We start from the raw sequence: 18,721 nt of genomic DNA, 5'->3' as shown, positions 1-18,721 counted from the left end.
CCTTTTGAAAATTCATGACTCTGTCCTTACCTATTGTAATTTGAGATAAAACTTATGAGTTAGTATATGTAGATTTAGGGTTGATTAAGGTTTTCTAATCTCAGTCATTGAATTATATGTACAGTGCATATTAAAATGACTAACTTTAAGTTTTTATTTACTTCTTTTCATACAAGTTTTTCTGCTAGCTGGATGCGGCAGTGGGCGCTTTGCGCACTTTAAGGTATGCGTCCTCTTATAAGTCCTGCAGTTAACTATTACATGCCATGTGTATATATATATATATATCTCATTAAGCACACACCTTCTAGCTACTTCGTCCCGAGGGGCAAACATGAACGCAAGCATAGGCGTTGTCCTCTCTGTCTTGACAGCCCTCAACGTTATCAAATTTTGCTCTATTAAAAATAATGCAGCAGCAGCAGATGTAGAAAAGCTTTCAAATCATGAGGAAAATAAGTTTGAAGTTGTTCCAATTGTGGAAGGTGCTGTTGGTCCTGAGAGCTTTGCCTTCGACCCTCTCAGCGGAGGTCCCTACACCGGCGTTTCAGACGGCCGCATCGTCAAATGGGATCAAGATAAACACCACTGGATCAACTTCGCTGTAACTTCTCCAAACAGGTATGCATCCAATATATAATTCTTATTTCTAAACGGTTTTTTATTATTTAATTATGCTCTAAGCCAAGATAACCCGTCCATTAAAACAGAATATTAAATTATTTTATCTTGTTCAAGCGATATTAGAAGAAGCAAAAGGTTAAAAGTAGAACCTCTGATCAGAGAAATATTGTGTATGGTTGTTCTATGCGATTGCACTCTCACAAAATTTTCTTCTCAAGTTAATAGGTGAATGTTCTTAATTACTTGAAGTATAATCCCCCTTGCAGTAGAGCATACGTGTGAAAAGAATCAACCAGCTAAGCGTGAGGTGGTTGTTCGTGGCTGGTTGATTCTTTTCACACGTATGCTCGGTTGGGGGAAGCACAGAGAGGGTTAGTTTGGGGGTGAAATTAATTAGGCCAAATAGAAATTAAGTTGGATGTTTCACAAGTACGGTTAGCTGGTATGTTTGTCATACATGCATGCATGATGCATGGTCCCTATGAAGCAGTTAAGTCCTTGCCCTAAGTGACAAAAATGAGCGGCTTGAACCACTCACATGAGTTTGGGCACTCTTTCCATTCCGTTTTCCTTTCTCTCTTTTTTTCCTTTGCTATTTTTTGTGATGAACTATTTTTACCAAGGTGATAGGTCAATTTTCTAAGGTAATTGACTACCTTTTTCTCTCTTTCATGCTTACCCACATATTTGGGCTCAAGAAATAGGCTTGAGTTTTGGGGCTCCCAAGCAGCCCAAAACTTCCACTTCTTGGCCCATCAATGGGCCTGATGAATGCTCGTAACCATTCATACCACAACCCGCTCAGCAAGCTCCATGCATTCGTGTGGCTTGGGCCCACTTAAGCTTATAGCATGACGTGTTGCTTATTTGCTTGACATGGCACGTGTACAAGCGTATATGATGAACTCTTGCATACCCAAGTTGGGTTTCTTCCCAAGTTAGGTGTCATACTGGGCTAGAAATATATTTGGGCCCAGTTTTGGACTTTTTGGGCCTCAACACCTACTAATTTGATGCGCATGCAAATAATACAAAGATGTCAAGGCAAACAATACCGTAGTGGATGGGAGTCTAGCTATTGATGCATAATTATATATCGAAGTAATCTATTCCTTGAGTTTGTTTGGTAAGTCGGACTGTACTGACTAATTTCTGTTAAATAGTATTAATCTATTTTGAAGAGTACTAAATATTTATCCATAATATTATAAACACCATAGAAGAGGAATTATGTAAAGAAAAAGAAGATGAATATAGAACAAGAGAGAAGAAGTAAGAAAATGCATATTGGAGAGACTAAGAGAGAGAGAGAGTGTGTGAGAGATTGATACCTAGAGAAGAGTGAAGAGAATAACATGCGGAGAAGATAGTAGAGAAGAACCATAGGAAAAAGAAGATGAAAAGAACTATGATTTTTCATGTAGAAAGAGTGTTTCATTTTTTGCCTAGCCTTTATAATTAAAACTAAACCTTATGAAAAATTAGTAATGTTGATGCCAAATTTTGGATCATCACCTTAGATGATAAAATCATAATCTCACATTTATAAACATGTGTTTGAGTGTGTTTACTCATAATCAAGTTACATCCATTGTTTTTATATGTACTTCATTGAGAGGTGTTGGGGTCTTTTTCTTCCAGCAGCCAGACGAATGGGCTTGGGCTGCTGTAAAGGATGAGCGGAGGAGGTTGCCCCTGTTTCTGAGTTCAAAGACCAGGCTCCAAGAGAGTTTTGAAAGGAGTAGTGACAACCTTAGAAAACACATTGGATTCTTTCACCAATCAACCAAATAAACGTGACAAATTAGCAATGGAATGGCTTGGCATGAGGAGCTTGTGGCATGGGAGCTAAGCTTACACAAGTTTAGCAATTTGAGAGAGAGAAAAGCATGAGTTTAGCATAAACAGAGAGAAGGCTGTGAATTCCTATGAGGAACAGGGGTTCTAAGGAAAGGGAAGTGATTCTAAGAAGGTTGGCTAAGGGGGGAGAGAGATGAGGAGGAACGATGGGTGGTTTAAGTAATTTCCAGCAGCTTGACGAAAAGTCTGTCAAGATCTGGAATAGCTTGCTAGAAGAGAAAATTGGAGGAGATGGAGAGTTGTGGCTCGAAATTGAAGGGTTCCAGAGGTGAGAGATGATGCTTGCTCTCTGGGTCTGGTTTTGCTTGCCTTCGATTGAGTTGTTTTCAATGGATAGAAGACACTCCCTTTTATAGCCAATGGAAGCTCCTCCTTCCCAAGAAACCCTAAAAGCTTTTCTCCAATTTTCCCAAGTCTCCCCTTCCCTTTTTCTTCTCTCATTTCGATTCATCCTCTTTTATGCAATTTTCCTCAGTCCAAACACACCAAGACAAGGTTTTTGGGAGCTCTAAAGCCTTCCCGCAGCTGCTCCAGCATTGAACTCCTATTTTTGGTTATCATCTCACCTTCTTTCCTTCCCTCTTCTATGGCCAGACCTGGTGGGAGAAAGAAATTGGTAAGGGCGCTGGTCTGAATGGTGTTTTGCTCAAGTATCCTTTGGTTTTTTGGATGGCTTGTGTTGGGATTTGTCTTTGGCCATGTGCTGGAGGCTCCCAGCAGTCTACTCACATGGGTAGCTTTGGTTTTGTCGTTGTTTTTGTTTCCAGCTAAGTGCTGGAGAGATGGTAGATATTTTCCTTGGTTACTTGGGCCTCTCTAAGGTGATGGGTTAGCCCATTAAGGGGATGGGCTAATTTCCTAAAGTGATGGGCTATTTTATTAAGGTGAAGGGCTAATTTTTCTAGAGTATTGGGCTTCCTTCTCTCTCTTTTATGCTTACCCACATATTTGGGCTCAAGAAATGGGCTTGAGTTTTGGGCTCCCAAGAAACCCAAAACTTCCATTTCTCGGCTCATCAATGGGCCTTATGAAAGCTTGTTACCATCCATACCACAACCCACTCAGCAAGCTCCGAGCATTTGAGTGGCTTGGGCCCACTTAAGCTTGTAGCGTGGCTATGTGTGAAATAATGATTTCCTGCTTGGCATGACATGTTGCTTGGCGTGCTTGAATTTTGTCGTCTTTGAAAGGAGACATAATGCTTGACAAAATAATTAGCATGAGCTTGTAGAGCCAATGCCTTTTATAGGCTCATTTTAATTCTTAGCGTGATAAATTACATATTTATTTGGCATGGCACGTGATCGTGGCTCGTGCAAGCATGCATGAAGAATTTCGCATGCTCCACATCGGGTTTCTTCTTAATAAGGTGTCGTACTGGGCCGGGAATTTATTTGGGCCCAACCCTTGATTTTTTGGGCCTCAACAAGAGGATATGCATTTCTTTTGGGAGATAGAGAAGCACTTGAAAGCCTCTCTTTTTTACGGAAAATCTGGGGAGAATACTGATTATATTATATTAAGCCCATTAACATATATACAATCTTACTTCTTTTGTTGCATATTTTTGTATCAAACTTGACAAAGTGTGATTCTTTTTTATTTATTTATGTATATGCACAAAGCTTGTTAAAAATGAATAATGAACTAGTTGGGCTGATAAGATTTTACTCAGAGTTTTATTAACGGTATGTAGACACAAAATTAGCTAATCCACCCTTTCGAAAATTCATGACTCAGTCCTTACTATTGTAATTTGAGATAAAACTTATGAGTTAGTATATGTAGATTTAGGGTTGATTAAGGTTTTCTAATCTCAGTCATTGAATTATATGTACAGTACATGTTAAAATGACTAACGCATCTAATATATGAATGGCTGAGATTAGAATTCCACATAAAAACTTTGTTTTATTTATCTTTCTTTCTCATCACATGCGACCACGACTAAAAAGTTAAACACGTAAAGGTATGTCCCATCATACAAGTTTTTTTACACACTATTGGGCTCGTGAGAAACACTTACATGAAACGGAAACAGCACTATTTTACTATCCTCGGCCAATTACGGTATGCCACGAGTGATAACTTTTCTACGTGACAAACTTTGATTGATTGTGGATAGCAAAACAGTAATTGCCCCGTTTCATACAAGTTTTTCTACTAGCTGGATAAGGCAATGGGCACTTTGCGCACTTTAAGGTATGCGTCCTCTTAAAAGTCCTGCAGTTAACTATTACATGCCACGTGTATATATATATATATATATATATATTTATATTTATATTTATATTTATATATCCCATTAAGCACACACCTTCTAACTACTTCGTCTCCAGGAGCAAACATGAATGCAAAGCTCTTCTTGGCAGCAAGAGTAGGCGTTGTCCTCTCTGTCTTGACAGCCCTCAACGTTATCAAATTTTGCTCTATTAAAAATAATGCTGCAGCAGCAGATGTAGAAAAACTTTCAAATCATGAGGAAAATAAGTTTGAAGTTGTTCCAACTGTGGATGGTGCTGTTGGTCCTGAGAGCTTTGCCTTCGACCCTCTCGGTGGAGGTCCCTACACCGGCGTTTCAGACGGCCGCATCATCAAATGGGATCAAGATAAACACCACTGGATCAACTTCGCTGTAACTTCTCCAAACAGGTATGCATCCAATATATAATTCTTATTTCTAAACGGTTTTTTTTTATTTAATTACGCTCTAAGCCAAGATAACCAGTCCATTAAAACCCCCGTCCGTTAAAACAGAATATGAAATTATTTTATCTTGTACAAGCGATATTAGAAGAAGCAAAAGTTAAAAGTAGAACCTCTGATCGGAGAAATATTGTGTTTGGTTGTTCTATGCGATTGCACAATCTCACAAAAGTTTCTTCTCGAGTTAATAGGTGAATGTTCTTAATTACTTGAAGTATAATCGCCCTTGCAGTAGAGTATACGTGTGAAAAGAATCAACCAGCTAAGCGTGAGGTGGTTGTTCGTGGCTGGTTGATTCTTTTCACACGCATGCTCTTAGGTTGGGGGAAGCATAGAGAGGCTTAGTTTGGGGGTGAAATTAATTAGGCCAAATGGAAATTAAGTTGGATGTTTCACAAGTAGGGTTAGCTGGTGTGTTTGTCATACATGCATACATGATGTATGGTCCCTATGAAGCAGTTAAGTCCTTGCCCTAAGTGACAAAAATGAGTGGCTTGAACCACTCACATGAGTTTGGGCACTCTTTCCATTCCGTTTTCCTTTCTCTCTTTTTTTTTTTCCTTTGCTATTTTTTGTGTCACACAAAAAGCTTCTTGTTTTTTTGGTTTTTTTATTTTTATTTTTATTTTTATTTTTTATATTTGAAGATTCCCTTTTGAAAAAAAGCATGGTGAGAGGTGCTTATCGGCACTCTCAACTACCCACGGTATTTATTATTACTTGTATTCCTTTTTCATTGAATAATAGTTATCTATGAGATTCATACTGAACGTCTCTTTTAACAAAAGAAAATCGGGTGCATTAGAATATCATTAAAGTTGTATACCCACCAAATTTATTACTTGCATTCTATTTTCATTCAACAATTGTTATTTATGAGATTTTAAACTCAGCGACAAGAAGAAAATTGGGTGCATTAGAACCTCATTATGCACAGTCCAACCTTAGTTATAGTCAGAGGCAGCCCTGGCCCAGGGCTATCAGGGCTACAGCCAGGGGCACACAATTTTTTTATAGGCCATATATGTGTATATTTTATAAAATTTAAATAAATTTTAAAAGAAAAGAAAAGAAAAAAAAGAACCAAACCTTCAAAACTAGAAGGAGCCGTTCCTGATATGGTGGCATCTCAACACAAATCACTTTTTGATACTCTCAAGGAAACTTCCTTACTTGGAAAACAAAGTCAAATATATATTATATATTATATAATATAACAAAAGAAAAACCAAGGAAATTAAACAAAGATAAACCAACATGCCTTTTTTTTTTTAATTAAAAAAAAATAAAAAGCAAAAAAGCTCTCAAACACAACACAAGAAGACTCCCAAATGCAAGCAAATTTTTTTTTTTTTTTTTTTTTTGTGTGGTTCTCTTCTTCTCCAACACCGAGTTGGAAAACAATCCTCCATAAGACCAGACCAGTGCCTTTCTTTCAAGATTTTTATTTATTTATCATATCTTTCAAGGTTCTTCCTTTTTTATAGATAGTTATAGATGTATAAATTTTATAATACATTATACACATCTTTATTAGCTTCTTTTTCTTTATTATTTGATTCAACAAAAAATTTGGCAAAGATTCTTTACAATTGGAAGTTTCAAGTTAAAGAAAAGATGCTCAAAATCCAAGTTTTATTGTTATTTTGTTAATTAGTTATTAAGTTATTGTGTTGTGTTTATTATAAAAATTAAAAAATGCTTCCTAATAAACAACTTTATGGAAATCTCAAAAGACAAAAAAGAAAAAGAAGAATAAATTTTTCCAAGTGTAAGAGGATCTTTGAATAAATATTTTGTTAAAAAGACCAATGCTTCACTTGAAATTTTACCAAATGCATCTGAGCAGTGTTTAATTTTTACAAAAATTGTAATTTTAGTGTTTAATTTGTCTAAAAGGGCACACTTTCGAAATTTGCCCAAGGCCTTAGAAAACCCTGTACCGGCTCTGGTTATAGTGAAACTTTAAGTACCATGTGAGCCATGCAAGATACCCTTCCTCATACATCTCCATATACATAAATTCTTATACCCAAAAACTTAATGTGTCGGAAAATAGACCAGCAATGTATCGATAACGAACACATCAAAACTTCACAAATTCTAATGTTGCAAGGTTCCAATACAGAAACTGCAGGCATAAAACTTGTACATAATAATATTGTGCATCCATGCATATACAATCCATTTAAACTCAATAGCCCATGCGGAAATTACTTGACTTGCTTGTGTGCAAACTTGCTTTATCGGTTAGCAGAGATGGCTGTGAAGGGTCACATGAACACGACAAGACGGAGCACATTTGTGGACGTCCATTAGGCTTATGTTTCAACCAAACGAGTGGTGATCTTTACATTGCTGATGCTTATATGGGGCTACTCATTGTCGGCCCTCAAGGTGGCTTGGCTACTGAGGTTGTAACAAGTGCACATGGCATTCCATTTGGGTTTACAAATGCCTTGGACATTGATCAAGAACTGGGAGCAGTGTATTTCACAGATAGCAGTTCACAATATCAGAGAAGGTACAATAAAAATCCCACCATGATTTCTGTTTTTTTTTAAACTTAAAATGGTAATTATTTTTCTAGTAAGTGCTAAAGCATTGGTTCAAAAATATTATTGGATTAAAGTCGCACCTCCTATATATTGTTTTTTCTTCTTCTTTTCTGAAGGACTAATGACCATGGAAGTGATGCATGTATGTGCCTTTTTCAGGAATTACATCTCTGTGATACTAAGTGGGGATAAAACTGGAAGGCTAATGAAATATGACCCAGAAAGCAAACAAGTGCAAGTTCTTCTTGAAAACCTCTCATTTCCAAATGGGGTGGCATTGAGCAAAAATGGAGACTTCATTCTACTGGCAGAGACCAGACATTGCAGGATTATGAGGTATTGGTTAAAAACACCGAAAGCCGGAACTTTCCAAGTGTTTGCTCAACTTCCAGGATTTCCAGACAACATTAGAAGGAGCCCCAGAGGGGGTTTTTGGGTGGGGATTCATTCAAGAATACTGTGGATTTTGAAATTGATTCTTTCATACCCTTCCTTAGGAAATGCACTGCTTAAGCTTCCTTTGGACATTACGAAAGCTTATTCTTACGTGGCGAAATGGACAGGGAGCGGATTGATAATCAGGTTGAGTGAGCAAGGTGTTATATTGGAAATGCTTGAAGACACAAGTGGAAATAGATGGAAGTCTGTTAGTGAAGTGGTGGAGAAAGATGAAACTCTTTGGATTGGATCAGTTAAAATGCCATTTGCAGGAAAATATAAAATTTAAGGGTTTTTTTTGTCCTTTGAATACTATTAGAATACTAAATGAAAATTAATTTCCCTTTAATCAAGTTTCATAAATTTTGATGACCCAATATGACTATTAGTTGTTCACTAGGAGCCGTTTGGTAAGCTTTTGGTTTTAAGTGCCTACTTTTTCTCCTGCTAAACCTAAACCCTTTCTATTTTGTATAGTTGACTTGTTCTATTGTAATTAGAACTAGTTATCTTTCTTGTTGTACACATAGTGTAATAGTACATTTTTCTTGTTTTTCATTTATTAGTGGAGGTTACGATGTTCAAATTTGAGACCTGTTTACCCGTTTTGATGTAGTTTATGTGGTGGTAGGGTAAAGTTCCTCATTGACCCGAAAATCATTGATGGTCAACAAGTAAACTTTCTTTTATGTGCAAGCGTGCCACTGTTAACCGTTAAAAACCCTAACAGACTACGAAATATAATAACTTGCACCCCGAGCTATTGACTTTGATCAAGTGATTGTGAATTTGGGTGAGGAATATCTCCCAAGTAAGTTCTTTTCTTGCCTCAGACGGGTGAGGACTTTATAATTTCCCACAGTAAAACTAGTAAGTTTAACCAAAATAAGTGTTTGAAAATAAAACAAACTAGTTCAAAGAGAACTGCTTATTACACAATCAAACAAAAGAGACTGGCAAGTCCGAAAAGACATCAGAACATTGGACTTCGATTTCTGCTTGGATTGTTGTCTTTGACTCAGGCTAGACTGGATAGATCTGTACTGGAATTAAACGTCAGCACCTTAAACTAATACAGATCAGCTGGAAATCGATACCAATGTTGAGATTGGCAAAGCTATAATTAGATTTAGCCATGGAAAGGCTTGTTGAGTGGGCAGAACTAGGATCTCTCTGGCCTAGACTGGATTGGAAGTGGTTGGATTGGCAATTGTTGACCTGGAATCGCACTTCAGTTGTGATATCCCGTTGCTAAATTAATATTTAATTCTTAAAGTATTCAAGTAAAAGACAATTTTACCCAAAGAGTATTTTAATGGGTTTAGAGTTGACTTTTTGTTCGGGAAAGAATTTAGGGATTTGAGTAACACGGTTGCATAGAGCGCGTTGATACGAGTTTGTAGACACGTAGTGGAAGGTAGAAAAGGAAATGATAACAGGATTCAAGGATTGAGTGAGAAACATTATTATAATTTTTTAGGAAAGATTTTTAAACCACCATAGGTACCCAAATGTTGCCTTTGGATAAATTGATGCCTCCTGATATAATGATGTCCACGGACATCCTAGTTTCCTTTGGTTGAGTTAGCACGCATTTGACATTTGCCCCACGAGTCTTAGGGATACCCGAATCGTGTGGAGCGAGGAATGCAGCTCAAGTTAACTTTGTGGGACATTCTACTGCAATCCTACTGTAATCGAGTACCGGAGCACCACCACCGGCAGTAATCAAGTACCGGAGCACCATTTTTGTACTATTTTTGTAAATTAAATTAATTAGTATGCTTTGATATTGCCCTAGGATTTCTGTAAAGCCTGAGGCCACACAGATTTGCTGTGAATTGTGTGTGTTCTAACATTATGCATGCTGAACGCTTGTGGATATATGAATTGCATTTTGTACATGTGTAAATTTTGGGAAACGAGCAATTTACAGGGGAGACTCGGACGATTTTTTAGCAGAAGTCAAACCTTAAAAGAATTCTTGAGATTTAGTTTAAGGGCAATTTGGTCAAATGTGCCCGGCACCTGCTAGGTGTTGGACACGCACAAGGTTCGACACAGATTCCAAAGTGGAATTTGGGTCGGGTCATGTCATCAGTACTTGTTCTGCTTGGATAGGGGTCGCCTGAGAGCTACTCTGGTGATTCTGGGACATCAAGGTGTCTCTGAAAATTTGTTGAGGTTTTCAAATTATGAAAAACACCTGAACTCCACTTGATTCACTTACTCTGAACCAAATTTGTAACGAGAGAAATCTTGTTTCCCTTGTGAACTGCTTCTTTGAACTGAATTGGTCAGAAATCTGAGTTCTGCCCGTTTCGTTGGAAGCTGGGTGGCTTTTGCAAACCAAACAACTTGATTGCTTCTGAATTTGAAGAGTTTTGAGATCATCTAATCTTGTTTGGATTTTTGTCAGTATGACTGAGGTTTTTTTTTTAATTGGATTTTTTGTTGTCTCCGATCCAATTCACCTCCTTCTATATTTATAGGAAATCTGCATGAGTGATGATTCTTTAATATTTGGAGGATCTTTGCTGAGAGGTTTTCGCACCAGCAGGAAACTCAGCCTGTTTTTCTGGCATTTAATGGTTATGGGGAGTGGTTTTTTTATTTCACCTTTCTTCCAACTCCCCTGAATGTCCTCTGTCTGTTTCCTGTTGACGTCTTGTCATTGGAATCACATGGGTATTGCGGAGAGAGACTCCCTCTCTTTAGCTATTAAAATTGCTGATCTGGTTTCAAATTGGTAATCAACAGTGATGATCAAACCTTGAGCCCTTAGGAATATAATTTGGAAACTGGGTATGAATTAAACCAATTAAATATGGCTTTTTTTAGATTAAATCACTATTTAATGGCAATCAACCTTTATCTTGTGAAGATTAATTTTATAATTGATTTCATTCCATTTCCCTTCTTTTGAAATGTCCTGGGCTAAATTCTAATTTTGGGTAAAATAGAGCCGAAACCCATGCCGTTAGTATAGCCCAATAGCTAGATGGGCCGGCGCCTAGAAATTAAGCCCAAACAAGACTTCTTCCAGGATTAGAAATAGAAGTATTAGTAGATCAAGAGGTAGTTGATAGTACATTTTTCTTGTTAAAATAGAAGAATAGCACACTTCAATATTTTCCAAGTATCATTATTTGACATGGTATGAAAGCATCGATCCTAAACACATGCCGCTTTCCTGCTTTTGTCTTACCTTATCTTATCTTACTTTACATTGTCTTGCCTTATCACCTTTGCCCTAAATCCCAAATTTTTAGCATTTTGCCTCACATGTATTGCTTTATCTTTTACCTTTGACATTAACCCTAAAATATTTTCTTATCTTTCATCCAAAAAAAAAAAAAAAAATTTCTTATCCTTATCTCTTCATTCCCCTTGTTATTGTCTATTGGCTGCTTGCCTTGCTGTCCTGCTTTGATTTTTCGCTACGTGTCACTTGCTGCCATGTTGCTTCATTTTTCAATGGGTACCAATTTGAATTACATTTTGCATCTTACTAGTCGCGCCCATACTATGAAATATGAATTTTTCTGACCAAAAAAAAAAACAAAACTATGAAATATGAATTCCATGAACTTTGTCATGGAAAATGAGCTACGGCTCATTCTTCCGCATGATATTATAGTTTGTTTCATGTTATCTTCATAAATGTTGTGTTCTCCCTTTGTACTTTTTTTGTTTTTGTTTTTCTAGCTAAAGAAAAATAGAATAGTCAAAAATAAGTTTTGGATTTCAGTTTACTCTTCCATCCTACCATTGAGGTTTCCTAGAAGAGAAAAAAAGGGGATACACCTCCACCCACCTAATGAAAATTTGTGTTATTCCCTCTCTCCCAATCGCTTATACTGGGGAAAAAAAAGGTGCAGATCCATGTGAAATCATCGATGCTAAACCCTATTCATATTAAAAAAAAAATACATCAAAATGGGGATAAAAAAAACAAGAAATTAAGTACAAATATATTCAAATGATACGGTTTCTCATTCATTTCTTTTGAAGTCACACATTGACCAAAACCTATTGACCCAATACTGAAAGAAAGGTCCAACGCGCTTGTGCACAAATTAGCCCCAACGTTATATTCAAGAACACAAAATTGAATATAAGGGAAAGTTTGAGGAATCAATAATCTTATCAGGGTTGGCATTGACAATGAAAGGGGTCGAGCACCACCACATCCACATCCACACACATACAAACTTACGTTTTCAAGCCATCTGGTTCTTTTGAGTTATCTTCAAAGTTGGATAAGTATCCTTCTGATTTCTTGGTTGTAGACATCATTTGTGAAACTTCCTTTATGACTTACTTCTTTTATTATGGAATTGGAATTGGAATGAAAAACAAGTAAAGTATGACCACCACCCTCTTTTCCCATTTTGAAATATGGAATTGGAATCTGAAATTCTACTTTATAAATATCGAATCAGACAGTAGAAATATTAAGTTGTTAGGCGGATCAAATTGACATATAATTTTGAATTTTTCAAGTAGCAAGATGCTCTGGTTGCCTTGTGTTTGTGTCTACTAATACCATCTCCAGTAGGGTATTTATCCATCATTCTTCCTAGTTCATTCTCAATTTTTTTAAAAATAATAATAATAAACTACGGTTAAAAGTCATGATGACTCGCCTTCCTCCTTTGACTAACATTTTGCATCTCAATTTACTCCCTATCGTCAAGTCCATTAATAACTCCGTGAAAATCAATTGCGTGACCGCATAATAGCCACATAATCAATTTGGACGGAATTTTGAAGGCGCTTGATGAGGTGAAACTTTACCGTACTTGAGTAAGAGGATAAAGATGGATCATTGTGACTTAACTTTACCGTACTTGAGTAGTCAGCCTCATAAAAATGTGGCGGAGGAGTGTTGTAGAGAGTTAAAACATACGTGGGCCCACTTATATCCACCATGGCTTTAATCATTGCAGCATCCGGTTCCACAATAGTGGGCCCTTTTACTCGTATACCCACATACTGATTTGTCCAAGCCCAACAACTAATCTCACTCACCACCAGTCCTCGACTCTTTCCCAGTTTTCTCAACCATTCATTTATGTGTCGTTTTCAGTCTTTATGTGTCGTTCATGTGGCTGGAGATGAACAGAGGACTAACCAATGCCCTACTTCATTTGAAAAAGTATAACTTCATTTTCATCTAAGAGGATAACATAATTTGGAGGGAAAAAAACGTAGAATACGGCAGGCCGAGAATTATTGTTGATCCTCCCTGTCGTTTTCATGGTAGGGACATCTCGCATCATTTAGTTTTATAAATGAATACTATATACTAAACTTTCAAATAACTCAAAATCACCCTTATTTAAAAATAAAATAAAATATTTTTAGAGCATACATGAGTTTAGGCCAGTTGGCTAGGGCAGTAAGTCCGCCCCTTTATACCTTATTGGAGATGAATACAAAGACATCTTTAAAAAATATGACATTTGCTTATTGATTGTATATAGCGATGTTTAAAGTGAGCTCAAAATATAAATGTACAAGTGGTGAAGAAGTATGGTGCAATTGGTTAGGATTTATGATATGCGCAACTATTACCTCCGACATAAAAAAAGGACAATGATGTGAAAAGTTAAAATATGATTTTGTGACTCTAGGATTATTGATATCATAATAGAAATAGAAGTACATTTTGTGGTATATATTTCTAATTTTTTTTTTCCGCCTTTGTTTTTTTAAACAAAGTAATCTTCATCACTTGCTAAAGGATGCCAACCTGGAGACTAGTCCTTATCAAAGTTTTTAACTACCCATGAGAAGATGAAAAGAAAACGTACAACAAATCATATTCACTTCTAATTTGGTTCAATTGGGTTTTCTCGTTTAGCATGGTAATGAAAATATACTACTAGAAACCATGAGATGTGGTGTGGTGGTAGCTCACCTCATTCCTTAACCATGAGGTTGGAGGTTCGATCCCCGCACATGGGAATGGAGCGCATTTCGTGGCCAGCCGTTTACCTCCATTGGGAGAGCTCCCACGGCGAAAGGGATTAGTCACTGCTGTCGGCGGTGGATACCCTTGGGTCTCACCTAAAAAAAAATATATACTACTAGAGATATTTAGTCATATACCCATTCTTAGCACTAAAACTATAAATAAACTCTACATCATTTAATTCCTATAAACAAATCCAAAAAAACTCCAAAAAATGACAGCTGGTCCTATTGAATTTAATTTTGATTATTAAATTACTTTGATGTCATATTGAGTGTTTTGGATTTTTTTATGAGGTTTTGGGGTTTGGTTTGTTTTAAAAAATCAATGGTATTTTTGTAATTTAAAAGAAGTTAAAAACCTTTTTGTTAAGTTGTAAATGAGTTTTGAGTGTGTTTCTAAAGTCCATTTCATATATGATTTTTTATATTTTATTTTATAATTTAGGCTCCTATATTTGGTATAATAGTGAATCTCCCAATATACTAATGTGACTAAACATAATTTAATTGACTAACATTGATAGTAATTAAAGGCAAAGAACAATACTTGGATGCATACCACCATGCATCACACTGCCCATCCCGATTGTGATTAACAAATCTTCACCATAGACAAGTGAATATTTCATTTCCTATCATCTATGAAAAAAAAAAATCAATCAAATTGGAGATCATTTAATCATTCATTTGTATTGGATAAATCGACAGTTTTGATAACAACTAAGATTCTCATGATGAATTGTCCACTTATTTAATACGTTTGAATGACTAATCGGCATTATAAAAAAAAAAAGACTAATTGATTTCCAATTGAGCTAATCTTTAAATGGTGATTTAGAAAATGAAAGGTTCTTATTATGACATATGTACGGTGAAGATTCATTAATCATAACGAGATGGATATGACAGCTAGGTTAAGAAAAAACAAAACACATAATCAATAGGCTGCTTCTTATATTGACATGTCTATTTTGGGTTTACAAACTACAAATTGGTGGGTAAGTTCACCATGAACTGTATTTTGCAATAATGCAATATACAAATTTGAAAATTGAGGCAATGCTTTGATTTTACCTATCACTCAAACTTGTCCATTATAATGAAGACATTTGCAGTGCGTGACATTGACCAGGAGTACGTCCTCATTACGACAACCACAAGCCGATAAAGCACCTAATATTAATTAAACAACTAAAAACATAGGACGTGAAGAACCCTAAACCCTTAAAATCTAGGGTGATTTTATACTTTTCATGTACAACCATGTCAATAAATAGTATTAAAGTTTAATAAAATCGAGCATAAATTAAATTTACTCTTCATTGACAAATTAATATGAAGATTGTGACAATTAAAAGCAAAACAATCCATTAGACACTCAAGGTTACTTTCTAAACAAAAAGAATCATACTAAACAAAGTACCGTTATTGCAAGGAACTTATAGCTCAAATGAATATAAGAGTAGTTACTCATGTCCCTGAGGTATGTGTTACAATCTCCCTCCCCCAATATTGCTTATAAATAAAATTTTAAAACAAAACATCGGTCTCGTGGCACAAGACGCGTACAAGGATGTGGAGAAATTTTATCCCTACAACTTCAAAAAGCCACGAAAGTAGTTATATTGTCATATCATGATGAAATTATTAAGCAAGTAAATAATGAGATGATCTATCATCATCAATATGACGAGACTTTTTTTTTGGTCATAATGACACATATTATTTAGAGTGACACATGTTGACGCTCGGCACCCGCCGAGCTCATCCGCCCAATAAAATTACGATACGTGGGTTTCATACAACACCAATAGAAATCAGAAAGGTCCTCTTGGCCTCAATGTCCGAGCTGCCCCGAGAAGAACTAAAGGGGGTTAGGCCTCCACGTCGATGACAAGACCCCTTCTGACCACCGACCCGTTTCGCCTCAGAAAACGTGCCCCCGTCCCTTAGGGAGCCAGGTGTCAGTTGCATAGACCACCACCTCCCTGGATGGGACTGGCGCCGCACCAGCAGATAAACGGCTCGACACCGAGCCGAGGTGGCTGGCTTGTAAATTAACCCATGTTCTTTTTTCCCTATAAATAGAGTTAGTACTCTTGTAACGAGGGACGGGATTTTTCCAAAAGAAATTCCTCAGGAGAGAAGAATATATAGATTCAAAGCCCCACCATTTGCTACTTGCAACTCATCTCTAAAAATCACTTTCCCCTTCTCAATAAGTACAGTAAAGCAATGCACATCTTCACGTTAACCCTACAAGTATTATAGGGCGAAACAACACAATTTTCACCTATACTAAAAGGGTAATGCTAGGCTTACCACATTTTTCATACCACATTCATACCACCTCTCTAATAGAGGTGGAGCCCACCAATACAATGGGGCCCACCTCTATTAGAGAGATGGTATAAATGTGGTATGAAAAATGTGGTAAGCCTAGCATTTTCCATACTAAAATAAGAGAGAGGTGTTCTCGCGAAATGAGTCATTTTAAGTGAATTTGACATAAACATGGACATGGCTAGTATGATGCTAAATGCAACTCAAAATGGTATGAATACCAGAAAACTTTTTTCCGCATATGATATGAGTCTATTTAATGTTATCTTCATTAATTGTATTCTCCTCCCCTTTCTTTTTCTAGAAAACATGGACATGGCGAGCTGCTTTACACATAAAGGTTTAGTCATCGAACTAACCAAGTAGCCTACCCTCTCAACCTTAAAAAGGAGAAGGAATCTTGCCCATGACAGAATACCCCGTCCTTCTAAGATCATACCCGGAAAAATTACTATTACAATCCTCAAATAAAACATCATAGATAAATTTTTGGGAGAGACCTCAATGTTTAAATTGAAGTAATTCAAAACTCTGGATGAAACAAAACAAAAACAAAACAAAAACTTTGAAAAGGGAAAGAAAGAAAGCCACCAGCTACACATGAAACACCGAAATAATAAATAGTTAAGCCTTCCAATAATTGCACTAAAAATCAACGAGACAAATTTTTGCAACACACACACGCAAGGCCAAAATATACAATCTACGTGTGGCGGGAGGAGAGAGACTGGTTGTTGAGAGAGAGACGACGATGATGACAGACTGATGGAGAAACCTGGCGTATGAAATGAAGCCGACTGAGGAAAACAAAGTGGGCCCCGCATGCATGGCAGTCATGAGATGGGCCCCACTTCCTTTCAGATATGGTTGAGGTGGAGAGGAAAGAAAGGGTCAATTTGCTGATGCGGATTCTAACCGATTTCCAATGTCTGCCACATCAGCGCTTTCGTGTTTTCTCAGCGGTCACACCCACCCACGTGTCGTTTCAGTTTTCTTGCATCTGTGTGCGCAAGGCCAAGAGAACGTTGCATACGGAAGCCCTGCTACCAGCGAATCAGTGCAAGATAAGATTCAGGGCAATGGTTTTAATTTGGAGTCTATTGTTTTTATTATTTTATTATTATTATTTTTTGTAACAGTTCCCCGTGAAACTTGAAGGAGAGTCAATGGTATGAAATTCCGGAAATTCCCATATACATGAAAAGTTTATATCTATGAATTATCAAGAGTCCATAAAATCATCACTTGCTTCATATTGTACTGAGGACACGTAACCTAATCCGATTCTAAAATTGGCAACCATAAAAAGTGAATCACGTAAAAGATATATTTGGGCATATACAGTTTCTCTCATGGCCGTAATTGAATGAGGTCATGTTCGTGAAGTTGTTCATCAAATTTGATTGATTGTGATATATGAGTTAATCGTTAAGAAGATGGAATCTAACTTCCTTATTTAAAGTCATACATTATGACAATATAAACTAATTAACTTCCTTATTTGTCAACATGTTCTGTTCCAGAGAAAAAGATCTCGACTTGCAGATTTTGTTGTAGTCATAAATTCCAAGTTCACATTCCACCTCTACACGAATGTAATTTCTAAAATTCAATGACAATGCCAATGTGGTAGTCCAGTAGAGAAAGACTTTGACTTACAGACCAGTAATCTCAAGTTTGAACACCCATGATACATTGATAATGTATGTATGAGAAACCTCCATTTCTCTTGTAGCTTAGACTATTGTTTACGGATCTCGAGCCTCTGCATTTAGTATCCGTACATTTACACGCATTTAGGGCATGTTTATGTATCAGTAATAGAGAAAGTAAAGAATCAGAGAATTTAGGAATTGGGGAAGTACTGAATCAGTATGGGAAGAATCATTCCCATTAAGCTGTTTACTAAACATATGGAATTAACAAAGGAATGGGGTTGATTCTCATTGTTATTGTTTACTAATTTTCATGAATCAGAATCCAAATTAATTTGATTACTAAAATGCCCTGCACATTTTCACCACAGCACATATATAATTCTCAAATTGGCTAAGGAGACCAAACTAATCCTTCAGCAAACCAGTAAGGCGGTGTAAACATGAGGAATCAATATGCTAAACAAGATGAATAGTAACAGTCCAGTTCAATGATAATGTTAATAACACCTTTGTCCAGAGCCAATTTCAAACAAACAAATAAACTCCAATAAA

At 36.6% G+C, this 18,721-nt stretch overlaps 1 protein-coding gene across 1 annotated transcript; it reads left to right on the top strand.

The window, feature by feature from the left end:
- The first annotated feature begins 4,831 nt into the window (after positions 1-4,831).
- On the top strand, positions 4,832-8,475 carry LOC110762190 (protein STRICTOSIDINE SYNTHASE-LIKE 2-like). Its single transcript, XM_088255811.1, has 3 exons — positions 4,832-5,136; positions 7,448-7,714; positions 7,908-8,475. Exons 1-3 carry the CDS (start codon positions 4,832-4,834, stop codon positions 8,473-8,475), a joined length of 1,140 nt encoding a protein of 379 aa, XP_088111937.1.
- The last annotated feature ends 10,246 nt before the right edge of the window (positions 8,476-18,721 follow it).

The sequence above is a fragment of the Prunus avium genome, chromosome 7, assembly GCF_965620075.1.
Source record: "Prunus avium chromosome 7, drPruAviu1.hap1.1, whole genome shotgun sequence".
NCBI classification, from domain to species: Eukaryota; Viridiplantae; Streptophyta; class Magnoliopsida; order Rosales; family Rosaceae; genus Prunus; species Prunus avium.
The sequence above is the reverse complement of the archived record's forward strand: the minus strand, read 5'-3'. Positions and strand labels throughout refer to the sequence as shown.